Source organism: Thamnophis sirtalis, unplaced genomic scaffold, assembly GCF_051295495.1.
Source record: "Thamnophis sirtalis isolate CommonGarterSnake01/CBP01778 unplaced genomic scaffold, rThaSir2_p1.2 scaffold_2, whole genome shotgun sequence".
Lineage (NCBI taxonomy): Eukaryota > Metazoa > Chordata > Lepidosauria > Squamata > Natricidae > Thamnophis > Thamnophis sirtalis.
The window spans coordinates 10,700,274-10,713,795 of record NW_028261382.1 but is presented as its reverse complement, the minus strand read 5'-3'; the positions used below and the strand labels follow the sequence as shown (position 1 = coordinate 10,713,795).

General features: G+C 42.8%; 1 protein-coding gene across 1 annotated transcript in view; it reads right to left on the bottom strand.

The window, feature by feature from the left end:
• EFL1 (elongation factor like GTPase 1) overlaps positions 1-13,419 on the bottom strand; it is a 75,012-nt gene extending 61,593 nt beyond the window's left edge. Inside the window, exons 1-12 of the mRNA XM_087704268.1 lie at positions 13,335-13,419; positions 11,161-11,265; positions 10,591-10,658; positions 10,189-10,273; positions 9,575-9,708; positions 7,944-8,081; positions 5,681-5,895; positions 4,222-4,345; positions 3,558-3,634; positions 3,105-3,241; positions 2,273-2,395; positions 1,391-1,490 (exon numbers count right to left, since the gene is read on the bottom strand). Coding sequence (XP_087560394.1) covers positions 1,391-1,490; positions 2,273-2,395; positions 3,105-3,241; positions 3,558-3,634; positions 4,222-4,345; positions 5,681-5,895; positions 7,944-8,081; positions 9,575-9,708; positions 10,189-10,273; positions 10,591-10,658; positions 11,161-11,251 — 1,292 coding nt within the window. The 5' untranslated portion in view covers positions 11,252-11,265; positions 13,335-13,419. The remainder of the gene's footprint in view (positions 1-1,390; positions 1,491-2,272; positions 2,396-3,104; positions 3,242-3,557; positions 3,635-4,221; positions 4,346-5,680; positions 5,896-7,943; positions 8,082-9,574; positions 9,709-10,188; positions 10,274-10,590; positions 10,659-11,160; positions 11,266-13,334) is intronic.
• Between the last annotated feature and the right edge of the window lie 103 nt (positions 13,420-13,522).

The window sequence follows — 13,522 nt, the reverse complement described above, 5'->3', positions numbered from 1 at the left end:
TGGTGAAAAAAGGAAGGTTCCACATTTAGGCAACAAAAACGAAATGCACAGGTACAGTGTAGGTGGTACCTTGCTCAACAGTAGGGATCTTGGAGTCCTAGTGGACAACCATTTAAATATGAGCCAGCAGTGTGCAGCAGCTGCCGAAAAAGTCAACACAGTTCTAGGCTGCATAAACAGAGGGATAGAATCAAGATCACGTGAAGTGTTAATGCCACTTTATAATGCCTTTGGTAAGGCCAACTTGGAATACAGCATCCAGTTTTGATCACCACAATGTAAAAAAGATGTTGAGAGACTCTAGAAACACCTATTTTTCTACTTGCATTTTTTACGTGCTTTCGAACCTTTAGGTTGGCAGAAGCTGGGACAAGTAACGGGAGCTCACTCTGTTACGCAGCGCTAGGGATTCAAATTGCCAAACTGCCAACCTTTCCAATCGACAAGCGTCTTAGCCATTGAGCCACTGCTTCCCTTTCTATTCTTAACTCCTGTTACTTTCCTTTAGCCATTAGCAGTTCAAATTTTTGTGGAGAGTTAAGCTTACAATAAATCCTTATGCACATTTGAAATGCCTGAATCTTCCGATTTCCCTGGTGCTTCAAGACTTCATGCAATGTGGTTTCTTTCTGGTGTAAAGGTAAAGGTTTCCCTCGCACATATGCCTAGTCGTTCCTGATTGTAGTCGGCAATGCTCATCTCAGTTTCAAAGCCAAAGAGCCAGTGCTGTCAGAAGACATCTCCATGGTCATGTGTCCGGCATGACTAAATGCCGAAGGCACATCGAACGCTGTTGCCTTCCCACCAAAGGTGGTCCCTATTTTTCTACTTGCATTTTTATGTGCTTTCGAACTGCTAGGTTGGCAGAAGCTGGGACAAGTAACGGGAGCTCACTCCGTTTCGAACCACCGACCTTTTTAATCGACAAGTTCAGCGTCTTAGCCACTGAGCCACCGCATCCCTTCTGGTGTAGGTGCATTAATTCAGCAATTCTTCTTTGTAAGTCACAGTTTACGATTTATCTGGATAAGTAAATCCAGTCAACTACATTAAGAAAGCCAAGGCTCTCTTAACTATCTAAACATTAGAATCTAAAAGACCGGTTAGGTAGACAAACCATCTGAATGTGTTATACAGTTTGATATGCTAACTAGCCTTTCATTATATGATAAAACATTAGCCCTTAATTCATAGACAAATGTTACAAGTGGGACTTATTGCAAGAGTCTATGCTATATTTACTACCCAGCTTAAAAATAACCGCTTTGCTTGTCAGATAATGAAAAATAAGCTCAGCCACATCTCAAATAAAAACAATTTACACTGAAAATTATGGTTTAGCAACTACTCCCACTGGAGCAGACAGAGGTGAAATGGGAGTTGGTCTCACCTTGGTTTGTTCTGCGGTAAAGTCTTAGCGTCAACTGCAAACATTTTGGATATAAACACAACGACAGGGGCAGTTTCTTCACTGCTGCATTTCATAAACGCTAAGCAAACATGAAACAAAATAGTTATATTTCTTTCTATGGTCTGAACGAAAGAGTCTCTGGTTTTGTATGTAGATGCCAATTCTTTAATAAATCGAAATGAAGGCTATAGTTCGTTTAGTTTAGTTTACTTTATTGTCACTGCACCTTGTATAATGAAATTAAATGCCATCTTCAGTCAGCATTATACACAAAAAATAAAACACAAACGCACATCCTTCACTTTCTATGCAATTGAATTGAAAACCCTTGATATTGCATTAATATAGCACTATGCAGTAGAATTCTATATGGTTACTGTCCTGGGATAGAAGCTGTTTTTCAGCCTATTTGTCCTTGTTTTTATTATCCTGTACCGTCTGCCAGATGGTAATAGTTCAAAAAACGGTGCCCAGGATGAAATGGATCTTTAAGAATATAATAGCAGTAGACTTATATACCGCTTCATAGGGCTTTCAGCCCCCTCTAAGCGGTTTACAGAGTCAGCATATTGCCCCCAACAACAATCCGGGTCCTCATTTTACCCACCTCGGAAGGATGGAAGGCTGAGTCAACCCTGAGCCGGTGAGATTTGAACCGCTGAACTGCTGATCTAGCAGTCAGCCTGCAGTGCTGCATTTAACCACCGCGCCACCTTGGCTCATGTTTTGAGCTTTCTATGTTAAATGGCAGAATAGTGCAGTTAGGGATACTAATTATCCTTTAACAAGACTATTTTTTTTCTTTTATTGCTATCCAAGCTGCCTCCTTTACCTCCTTTCAGCTTGCTAGTGTGTACTCACCCTCTTTTAGATCTTGTGTTTCTTGTGGCAGGGAATCAAACGTTTTGGCTCCAATACACAGTAGCTTTTCCACTCTCTCAGCAGTGATATCAAGAGGACTAGGCAGTTTATCACAAACCATGGCTAATCAGTGCGTTAAGGGTACACAGGGATGCAATCTGAGATTTCAGCGACAGTGAAAAGGAAGAAGAGCAGGTTCTGCAGGTAGAACCAGCAAATGCCAACTCTGGCTGGCCCCAGAGCGGGGTGGGAATGGAGATTTTGCAGCATCCTTCTCCTGCCACGCCCACCAAGCCACAGAACCGGTAGTTAAAAAAACCTGAATTTTACCACTGAAGAAGAGGGTGTGGACTATTCAGTAAGAGCAAGGGATCCTCTCTATAAGAATCTTTTTCAAAGTTCATACTTACCCATCAAATCCGAACATAATTCAGAACTGAACAGCTCTGCAGAATCACCCGGGAATAAATATATAAAAATGTTTTGTTTTTGTTTTAGACTGTATTCTGACTCCTTTTATTGGGTTTTTTTTCCTTATAAAAGATTCAAACATTTATAAGAAACCACTGATATCTTCTAAGTATAAAATCAATCATGTAAGTAACCTTACTATACTTCTAGAAAGGAATTTGAAAGATACCAAAAAGCCCAGGAATGACTTAAGAGATTTAAGGTAAGTGAGCAATGGCTGGTTACGCCAATTCACTACTAATTTTTTTTTGAAGAGTTACCGTAAATGAATGCTTATTAAAATCAAAATCAAAAGATAAAACCAAAGAGAGGCAATACAGTACCAGTTTGCTGTGTAAACAATATTTTCCTTAAAGGATACAAAGAACTGCGTCTGATATTGGTAGCCACTGACTACAAATGGCATTGAGCTGAACCTTTGGATCCGTGTGACGTAATTCACGAGCGGCAATTTGTAGTCCTAGAGAGGAGATTATTTTCTCTATTTTCTCTTTGTCTCTGTGCGGGGAGGAGGGGAGGGGGAGAAAAGACACAAGATATTTACTTCTCACCGAACCTAGGAAGAAAAACAAAAGGGAACTTCTAAATTCACTAGCCTGTTACACTTATTAATGTGACACTGGAGATGCTGGATCAACCCACTAACCAGGGCCTCATCTTAATTATAGATTTTTTTTCAGATGTAAATAGCCGAAGGCATCAAACCAACATATTTACAGACAATCAGTAACAAAATTCACCTGTCTTGAGTGATGCAGAGTAGGCATAGAATACTTCCAACCAAGAAAATGCTATTCAAGGATTTATCTCTTACCTCTTGGTCACTGCCTCGTAGAGACTCCATATATTTTCCAGCACCAGTTGCACAAACAGAGGCTTTTTCCCTTTCAGCTAGAAAAAGAATGCCAGGTTAGACAAAACACACAAAGCAGCCTTTATAATACACCAGGAATTATACTGCCATATCTCATACTTGCTGATAACCCAGCTGGTGTCCGGGTATTTATTTATAGGGGGGGGGGGGAATGTCCCAAACAAATGTAATTTCTAATGTTGGATTTCCCCCCTTACCAGAGGAAGCCCCCTTGTGTACTGTGAAGCTGTTACCATGGCAATTCCACAGGACTGTACAGTAGAGGCCATTTTACGGCAGTCGAGTAGAAGCCATTTTAAGACACAAAAGGCTGTATTTTAACAGAACACACACCCCAAGGGGTTTTTAGGGGTGTCTTACTCCCACAATATTTTTCTCAAGTGGCTAAGTCATCTGTGTACCAAGTTTGGTTGAAATTGCTCAAGGCATCCCATATATATATATGTATACTCTGTTACGGTTAAACAGATGCTGCTCACCCTTGCATTGAATTTGGACATGCTTCTGAATGGCAAAATTACTCAGGCAAGAAAGGGGCAATGTTGCCCACACCATTTTGCTCCCCTAAAAGCGAGAAAAAAAAAAGCGATGCCCACATTCTTACCTGATCAACTTTCATGATCCTCTTAGCTTTCATATTTAAATAATAATCTCCCCAGAGAGTCTTCAGTAAGACTGATGGCTTGATTCCCATCTTCTGGCTGTACAACTTAGCAAAATGTTCAATCCTGGGAAACAAAACACAAAAGAAGCCATGGGAGAAAACCATTTCAATAAAGGGTCTTTTATAATAAGGCAGGTGCGTCTACCTGCATAGTAATCAGCTGTTAACACTTCTTCTCTAAGGGGATTGAAAAATAGCTTACAGCTACTTTATGGAGAACTCACATAATGCAAGTGTGTAACTATACACTCTCAACAGATACTTTATTGAAAGGGTATATATTAGCATGCAGGCCACAAACTCTTGCCCTACTTCAAACATGCACATTTGACGGGTGTTGTCTACTGTCTCGATGTGCATACAGGGCTGGTGATAAGTAGACAATAAGGGTACTCATCAGCTCAGCACTTCTAGCTCTCATGGCCACATTGTTCTGACCGAGGCTTCCCAAGAGCATGAAGCAAACTCCTTGTCCCGACAAAAAACCCCTTTTATTAACTGACTGTGAATTCGGCTCATTCACATCCAGCAAAGTCTTTCAAGGGAGGATTTACAGTCACAGACCTTATCTGGCTTGGAGAGCTGCCAGGCCCATATCTACAAAACTTGGCAAGGAGTCTCGGAGAGTCACGAAACAATTAAGCGAACTGATTGTCTCCTGCAAACTCCACTCCCCTTTCGCTTCTCTTTTATTTCCTCTGGGAGGGGCCATTCATCGTCCACCTGTGACCTTACTCTCAAGTCAACCCCTGTTCTTTAGCTGTTCCCTTCATCTGGAACAGGCTCCAGCTGTTTGTCTGCCTCACTGATGTCTGACTCTGAAGACAGCTGATAACTGGCATATGGCCCTGGCCCCCTCTCTGCCTCCGACACAGAGCCCTCATCAGAGCCTTCCCCAGACTCCAGGACTGGCCCATGTTCCTCCCCAACCTCCTCACTCTCCGAATCTGATGCCAGCTCCACTGTCCACTGGCGGGCCACAAGACACATTCTCCTCCAATCTCTATTTAACTTCTACCTCCTCCCGGCTCTGGTCCCAGGTCCCAGGCTAATCTAGGTGTTATCTAAGAGCCGAGGTGGTGCAGTGGTTAAATGCAGCACTGCAGGCTACTTCAGCTGACTGCAGTTCTGCAGTTCGGCTGTTCAAATCTCACCGGCTCAGGGTTGACTCAGCCTTCAGGTAGTCCTGCTAGAAATACTTCGAAACTTCCTCCCAGAGGGGAGCAACAGAAACAGACCCTGAAGTGTGTGTGTGGGGTGGTGGTGGTGGTGGTGGTCTCTAACAATGCTTATATGGGTTCTAACTGTTTCGACTATTCTTTTTTGTGACTGTTGTAAGCCATCTTCCAGAATGGCAGACTATATGAAATCGAATAAATCCCACGACGTATAAACTCACCCAAAGCCCCAGCCGTCAATTGCGCTGGCAAAGACGACGTTTCCCTGATCAGGTGAAAAATAAAGGTGCGAATCATCTGTAAGCTCCAAGCCTGCACTCCAGTCGTAAACCTGGTCTACGTTAGTAGGATCAAAATTCAGCTGAACGTCCGTGTCTTTCTCGGCTCTTTTTTCAAGGATTTGGGAGGTGAAGAGTGTAGCAGTGATCGCGTTTACCTAGAAACAAAGAGAAACTCTATCATTTAATTTATGAGAATTAAATTTATGCGAATGCTGGCTGGGGAATTCTGGGAGTTGAAGTCCAGATATCTTCAAGTTGCCAAGGTTGAGAAACACTGATGTATGACATTCGGGCTTTATGGTCCTAGAGGCAGTTTAAGAACCTTGGCATAAAGGATGCATTAAAATACCAGAAAGATAGGAATTAAAGGTGTTATGCAAGCACTTGAGGAGATCAACCCTGACTGCTCTTTAGAAGGCCAGATCCTGAAGAGGAAACTCACATGCTTTGGCCACCTAATGAGGAGGAAGTTCTCACTGGAGAAGAGCCTAATGCTGGGAACGATCTAGGGCAAAAGAAGAAGGGGACGACAGAGAAGGAGGTGGCTGGATGGAGTCACCCAAGCAGTCGGCATGAGTTTATTATTATTATTATTATTTTATTATTTATTGGTTTTGTATGCCGCCCACTCTCGGAAGACTCCGGGCAGCTTACAATAAAAAGGGAAGGGGGATATAAAAATAAAAACAACAATTTAAAATTACAACAACGGACTCCAGAGGATGGTAGAGGACAGGAAGGCCTGGAGGAATGTTGTCCATGGGGGTCGCGATGGGTCGGACACGACTTCGCAACTAACAATAATACAAACATTTATGCTATTAAAATTAAGTACAGGTAGTCCCTAACTTACAACCATTCATTTAATGACCATTCGAAGTTAACAGTAGCTCTGAAAACAACGAGGGCCGTTTCCCACACATTATGGACCACTGCAGCATCCCCATCATCACAAGATCAAAATTCGGGCGCGTGGCGACAGGCTCCAATTTACGGTGGATGCCGTGTGATTGTGTGATTGCTCTTTGCGACCTTCTGACAAGCAAAGTCAATGGGGAAGCCGGATTCACATAATGCCAGTGCTACTAACTTAAACAACTGCAGTGGTTCACTTAACAACGGTGGCAAGAAAGGTGGTGAAATGGGACCAAAAAAAATTACTTAAGAACGGTCTTGCTTTAGCAATGGACATTTGGGGCTCAATTGTAAGTCTAGGACAGTGTTTCTCAACCTTGGCAACTTGAAGATGTCTGGACTTCAACTCCTAGAATTCCCCAGCCAGCGAATGCTGGCTGGGGAATTCTGGGAGTTGAAGTCCAGACATCTTCAAGTTGCCAAGGTTGAGAAACACTGGTCTAGGACTACTTGTACAAAGCAACAACGACAACAGCCAATCTGTACCAGGAGGAGAAACAATAGATGGAAACTAATCAAGGAGAGAAGCAGCCTGGAATTAAGGAGAAACTTCCTAACAGTGAGGATGATTAACCAGTGGAACGACTTGACTCCCGATGTTGTGGGTGCTTCACCACTGGAGGTTTTTAAGAAAAGACTGGACAGTCCCTTGTCTGAAATGGTATAGGGCAGAGGTGTCAAACTCACAAGATGCTTAGATCTGGTCCACAAGGCTGCCCTGGGAACAGCGAAGGACCAGCCCATGGTACCACTGCCGGAAAAAACCCCACGGCCTTCCTGATCTCCATATTCACAGGCAGAGTGCTTGGACCACCAAAGGCGCCCCCAACACAAGTGAAGTCAAATGCCCTTCACTAGAGCCGAGGTGGCGCAGTGGTTAGAGTGCAGCACTGCAGGCTACTTCAGCTAACTGCAGTTCTGCAGTTCGGCTGTTCAAATCTCACCGGCTCAAGATTGACTCAGCCTTCCATCCTTCCGAGGTGGGTAAAATGAGGACCCGGATTGTTGGGGGCAATATGCTGACTCTGTAAACCGCTTAGAGAGGGCTGAAAGCCCTATGAAGCGGTATATAAGTCTAACTGCTCTTGCTATTGCTAAATGCAAACCTGATGCGGCCCTCAATGAAATCGAGTTTGACACCCCTGGTGTAGCGTCTCCTGCTTGAGCAGGGGGCTCGACTAGAAGACCTCCAAGGCCCCTTCCAGCTGTATTCTGATTGATTGATTAATATGTCCTGGAAATACAGCTTTTTCCCATTTCCCAATACTGAGACAGGGACCTCTCTTACCTGTTCCAAGATGTTCTTCAGGTGAGAATATGCTTCCTGAGGGGTAAACTTGAGTTCCAAGATGAGACGATCTATTTTATTAATCACCAGGACCGGACGGATGTTCTCCAGCCATGCTTGACGTAACACTGCATGTGTCTTAAAGACAAAACGTGTTCACAGAAGGTTGTGGTTGTGTGCCCTGTGGAATGATCTACCCGCTGAGATCCGGACCCTCACCACTCTCCCGGCCTTCCGTAAGGCGCCCAAGACCTAGCTGTTGCGGCAAGCCTGGGGCTGTTGATTAATTTCCAGCCCCACTTGATTGAATGGATGGTGTATTGGTTTTTAATATTGTATCTTTTCTTAATCTTTTAATGCTTTTATTTTTTTGCTGTGAGCCGCCCAGAGTCCCTATGGGAGTGGGCGGCATACACATTTTATTCAAGTTGAAAGTTTGTGAAGGTTGTGATACACAAATAGAGATTTGTGACAGTTTGGGCCCGAGGCTGAAAGCTGCTTTGAACTGAGCGTGGGCACAGATGTCACATTTCAGCACCTCTTTTCTGGAGTTCACACAGCAGCTGTGCCATGCCAGGAAAGTACGTAATTTGGGTTAAGGAGGTGTCGACTGGATATGATAATAGGCTGAGAGAGGGCACTGGCTCCTTAACCTTATGGGTTAAGTGTGTCTTAACCCATGTACCTATTTTTCTGTGACGTCTTGGCTACTGAGTCAGCTTAGTCAGAGGTGTAGCATCTTGAAAGAGACGCCAACACTTGCCCCCACGCTTGTTCTAAACCTTCACTTTCAACTATGGAATATTATAGATCTCTATAAACAAAACTCTTCTTACAAACAATAACGATCTAACTTGACCTAAAGCATGGATGATGGCAGACGCCAATTAACCATTCTGTTATTTTCTCTCACAGAATTACTTTATTACCAAGACACACAAACGCACGCACACACGATAGTCACCAAGTGAAGTAAAAACTAAAACCAGGTTGAGTAAGGAAAACTGTGTTTTTCGGCTTAGCATACTTGGACCGAGAACCTGCCTTAATTTGTGGTGTTGAAATCTAACAGACCACTCCAGAGGTGGGTTCCTACCAGTTCGCACCTATTCAGTAGAACCGGTTCGTCAAATCTACCGAACCGGTTAGAAGAGGTTCCACCAGTGGACCCGGAAAGCAGGCCACACCTACAGAAGAGGTTCCAAAAATTTTTGAAACCCACCACTGGTCCTTGGATATGATTATTCTACACTATCATGCTCCTATTTATAAAACTCAGTGCCTCTGTGAAAGGTAAGGATGACTATTGCGTTTGTGGTGCAATCAGAACATTGCGTGTGTTGAAGTTGTTTTAACGCAAACCAAAGATGCCTTTTAAAAAACAAGTTTACATCCTATTCTTATGCATGCCAGTGCTGTGGGTGAGGTAATTTAAGGTGGTTCTGACAAGTGTCGTCGGCATCTTCATATCCGGTCACATGGGCAGCAAGCCACTCCCATCCGGTCACATGGGTGGCAAGCCACTCCTACAAAGGAGGCCACACCCACAGAGTAGGTTCGAAACCCACCACTGGACCACTCTTATTAATATTTTACTATTTCTTAGTGAAAAGCATCTTGTTTTCCAATACCTGCGGGCAGACTCCTTCCACAGCATCTACTACAATGATGCAACCATCACAAAGTCTGACAGCTGTGGACACTTCTGAAGAGAAATCCACATGGCCAGGAGAGTCTATTAGATTGATGAGGTGTTCCTGATTTTCTAGAATCAAAGAAAAAAAAGAGTTAAAATGCAAGTATTTTGGAAGTGAAGCCGGAAAGCAAATGAACTACATTTAAACAGATGAATGTGTCTGCTCTGGTATTTTTTCCCTCTACATTACATTAGTACATTAGAAAATTTAAATTATCTGTTTGCAGTCAGTAATTTCCCATTACTGCTGGGTAATCAACAATAGTTTGTTAGTGGCTTGAATTAAATATATATTCTCTGTGCTTGTGCAGACTGTATTTTTGTATTTCAGTGCAACCTTTAAACTTTCACCCAGGCTCTTTATTCTTCACTGCTCATCCTTTTAAGAATTGGTCTGTGGTGATCATGATTTCATTTGAACAGATCATATAATAAGTAACATAGTAGGAAATAACTACCAATTAAAGCCCAATTTCAGGGAGACTATTTTATGATCACGTGACATTTTATGGTTCAAATGCACACAGAGAATGTGCTTAGCTACTTTACCTTTCACAAAGAGCAATGAAATCGCACTTGACTTCATCGTGATACCTCGGATCTGCTCATCTTCTCGGCTATCCAAATATCGCAGCTGTAGGAATGAAAATCACAGGACATGTGTTTTCCTACACATTCTATAGGTTTTTGTGACAAAACATTTAAAATACCCCGTTTCCCCCGAAAATAAGACCTCCCCAGATAATAAGCCCAATTGGGCTTTTCAGCACATGCGTTAAAATACCCCCCCCTATTGCTACACAGCAGCAGCTATGAGGTGACCATGCTTGCTGCCTCCTGCACCTCAAAAATAATAGGACCTCCCCAAAAATAAGGCCAAGCGTTTATTTCTGGGGTCAAAAGAAAATTTTCAGGGAAACACGGTAAAAGATTGAATAGATCTCAAAGCACCTTTCCTGCCAATCTTCTAGATATTATTCCATTGCTGGAAATGAGACAATCAGCTAAAGTTGTTTTTCCTAGAAAGAGAAATAAAGAAAAAGAATAATCAATTTTCCACCAAATATGATTGTAGTGGGGTTTGTTTGCTGACAACTCGGCAAGAAAAGAATAACTTTTTGTTTCTGCTGACAAACTCAGAAAAATACTTTTTTTTTGCAGAATTATAATTGAAATGAGATTTTAATTTTTAGCCCAGAAAGTCCAATATTTTGCTTAGCGGAGGAGTTAAAGTGAAAGCATCCTCCAAAAGGAAAGGTAGTACTGCCACTTGCAGCCTACTTGAAAATATGTTGCAAAGAATACAAAAATGAAAACAAAAAAAACCTTCATCCATATGGCAATTTGTTACTTTTATGCTTGGCTTCCTCTGAAACGGTACACTCTCTAGAGACACAAAGTCCATGTAACACCAGCAAATTACACAATCAAAATAAATACCGCTTGTCAAAAGAAATTAATTTAAATAGACACATAATTCACAAATAGTTTATTCTTTAGAGTGGAGGTTATTTCTCTTACCATGGTCTACATGAGCCAGTATACAAATATTCCTGATGCAGGCAGTGTTTTGCTGAAGTCCAGAGGTTTTATTTGAACGAGGTGGAACCATGGTTTGATGTTTCACTGTAAGGAAAAGTATTTCATATTGAAAGGAAGATGCAAACTAAAAAAACAACTCTTCAGAGGTTGAAGTTAAGAATCAAGATGAGCTAGTTCTTAGCTTTCCAAATAGGTAAGGAATGTATATGACAAATGAATATGGTTTTGCCCTGTAGCAGTTAAGCTGAAAACAAAAATCACACAATGTATATTCATCTTTTGTGAGAAACAAAAGCAACCAAAACTTCAAATGCTGAATACTACACAACCACTAACACTTTTATTTCATGTTTTCTATGCATATGTATTTAAAGTTGCATAATAATAAAGACTTTCTACTATTTACTTAGAATCTGCTTCTGGAATCTCTCTGCTCCAATTCTTTTCAACTCTTTCAAAAAACAAGGCAAATGCAGAAAGCAAACTATACTCCTTCAACATGAAAGGCATACCTCGTTTTTTAAAGCCAAACTAATTAATTACTGCTCTATGATTGTCATTCCTTAATTAAAAGCCTCACCTTACACAAAATTACTCATTTCGTTAGCAGGGTTGATATAAACAAGAAAAACTAGACTGCAATGTCACACGAGGTTACAAAATAGATACTATTGAAGGATAAATGACCCCTTAAAAGGGGGGGAGAACAGAGTTGCTTTCCCATGCTTTGTATCATCCGACTCAGCCACTACGATCAGTATTCAGAATTACTTTGGATTAAATTATACAAAGTTATGGCATCAGACTACATGGAGTCTATTGAAAACCTAATCAATTCAGATCAATCAATCGCTATCATATGTCACTTTGGGAGGGCTCCTTTGGAGCCAGCATACAGAGAAACACGGAACAGGTAATCCTTAATTTACAACTGGAGGAGAGCCTTCTCGGTGGCTGCTCCGACCCTATGGAACGAACTCCCCGTGGAGATTCGTACCCTCACCACCCTTCAGACCTTCCGCATAGCACTTAAATCCTGGCTTTCCCGACAGGCCTGGGGTTAAGATTTTAACCCCTCCCGAATAGTATGACTGTTGTGTCTTTTAACGGTGTATTGTTTTATGTGTGCATTTTGTTTTTTGTATTCCCCTCCCCCTTGGATTGTGAGCCGCCCTGAGTCCCCTCAGGGAAAAGGGCGGCATATAAATAAAGCTAATTCAATTCAATTCAATTCAACCAGTTAGTGGCCGTTCAAAATTATAACGACACACAAAAAAAGGGACTTATGACCGGTTTTCACATGACCGTTGGAGCATATGGTCACGTGATGTAAATTCAGATGCTTGGCAACTGACTCATATTTACGACGGTGGCAGTGTCCCGGGATCACATGATCCGCTTTCCCAACCTTCGGACAAGCAAAGTCAATGGGGAAGCCAGATCCACTTTACAACCCCATTACTAACTTCACAACTGCAGTGATTCACTTAATAACTGTCTCAGTTAGCAATGGAAATTTGGGGCTCCATTGTGGTCATAAGTCGAGGACTACCTGTATAACAAAATAGTACAGGTTGCCCTCAACGGACGACCACAATTAAGCCCAAAATTTATGCTGCTCAGTGAGAATTTTGTTAAGGGAGTTTTGCCCCATTTTACAACTTTTCTTGCCACATTTGTTAAGCCAACCGCTGCAGTTATTAAATTAGTAACACGGTCGTTAAGTGAATCTGGTTTCCCCGTGGACCTTGAAAGGTCGCAGAAGGGGATCACGTGACCCCGGGACGCTGCAACCGTCATAAATGTGAATCAGCTCTCAAGCACCCCAATGTAAATCACTTGACCACGAGGCTGCTGCATCCCTGGTTAAGTGTGAAAAACGGCCATAAGTTACTTTTTTCATTGCGGGTGTAACTTCGGTCACTAAGTGAACCATTGTAAGTCGAGGACTACCTGTCTCACCCCGTCTTTTCTCAAAAGGGGCTCCAGTCCTCATTTCACCCCCGCAAGAACCCCACCAGAGGAAGTCAGGCTGCGGGACAGCGGGAAACTATCGGAGGGGGGGGGTTCCTCGACGTCCATAGAGGGTCGCCCTCCCCAAAAGGAAGCTAAGCCCCGCCCCTTTCCCCGTCCGACCCCCCCATTGGACTGACCTCCACGGCTCCCGATATCCGCCTTCCCCCGGTTCCAACCGGAAGTCCGTCTGGGCCGCCGCTCCACGCGACTCGTCGAAGTGGAGGGGCGGAGCTCCTGGAATCTCCTGGCGAGAGTACGGAAGCCGGGAGGGGCGAAAACGCCTGGAGGGTTGCTAAGCGATGGGGCGCTCCCCTAGTTACCGAGG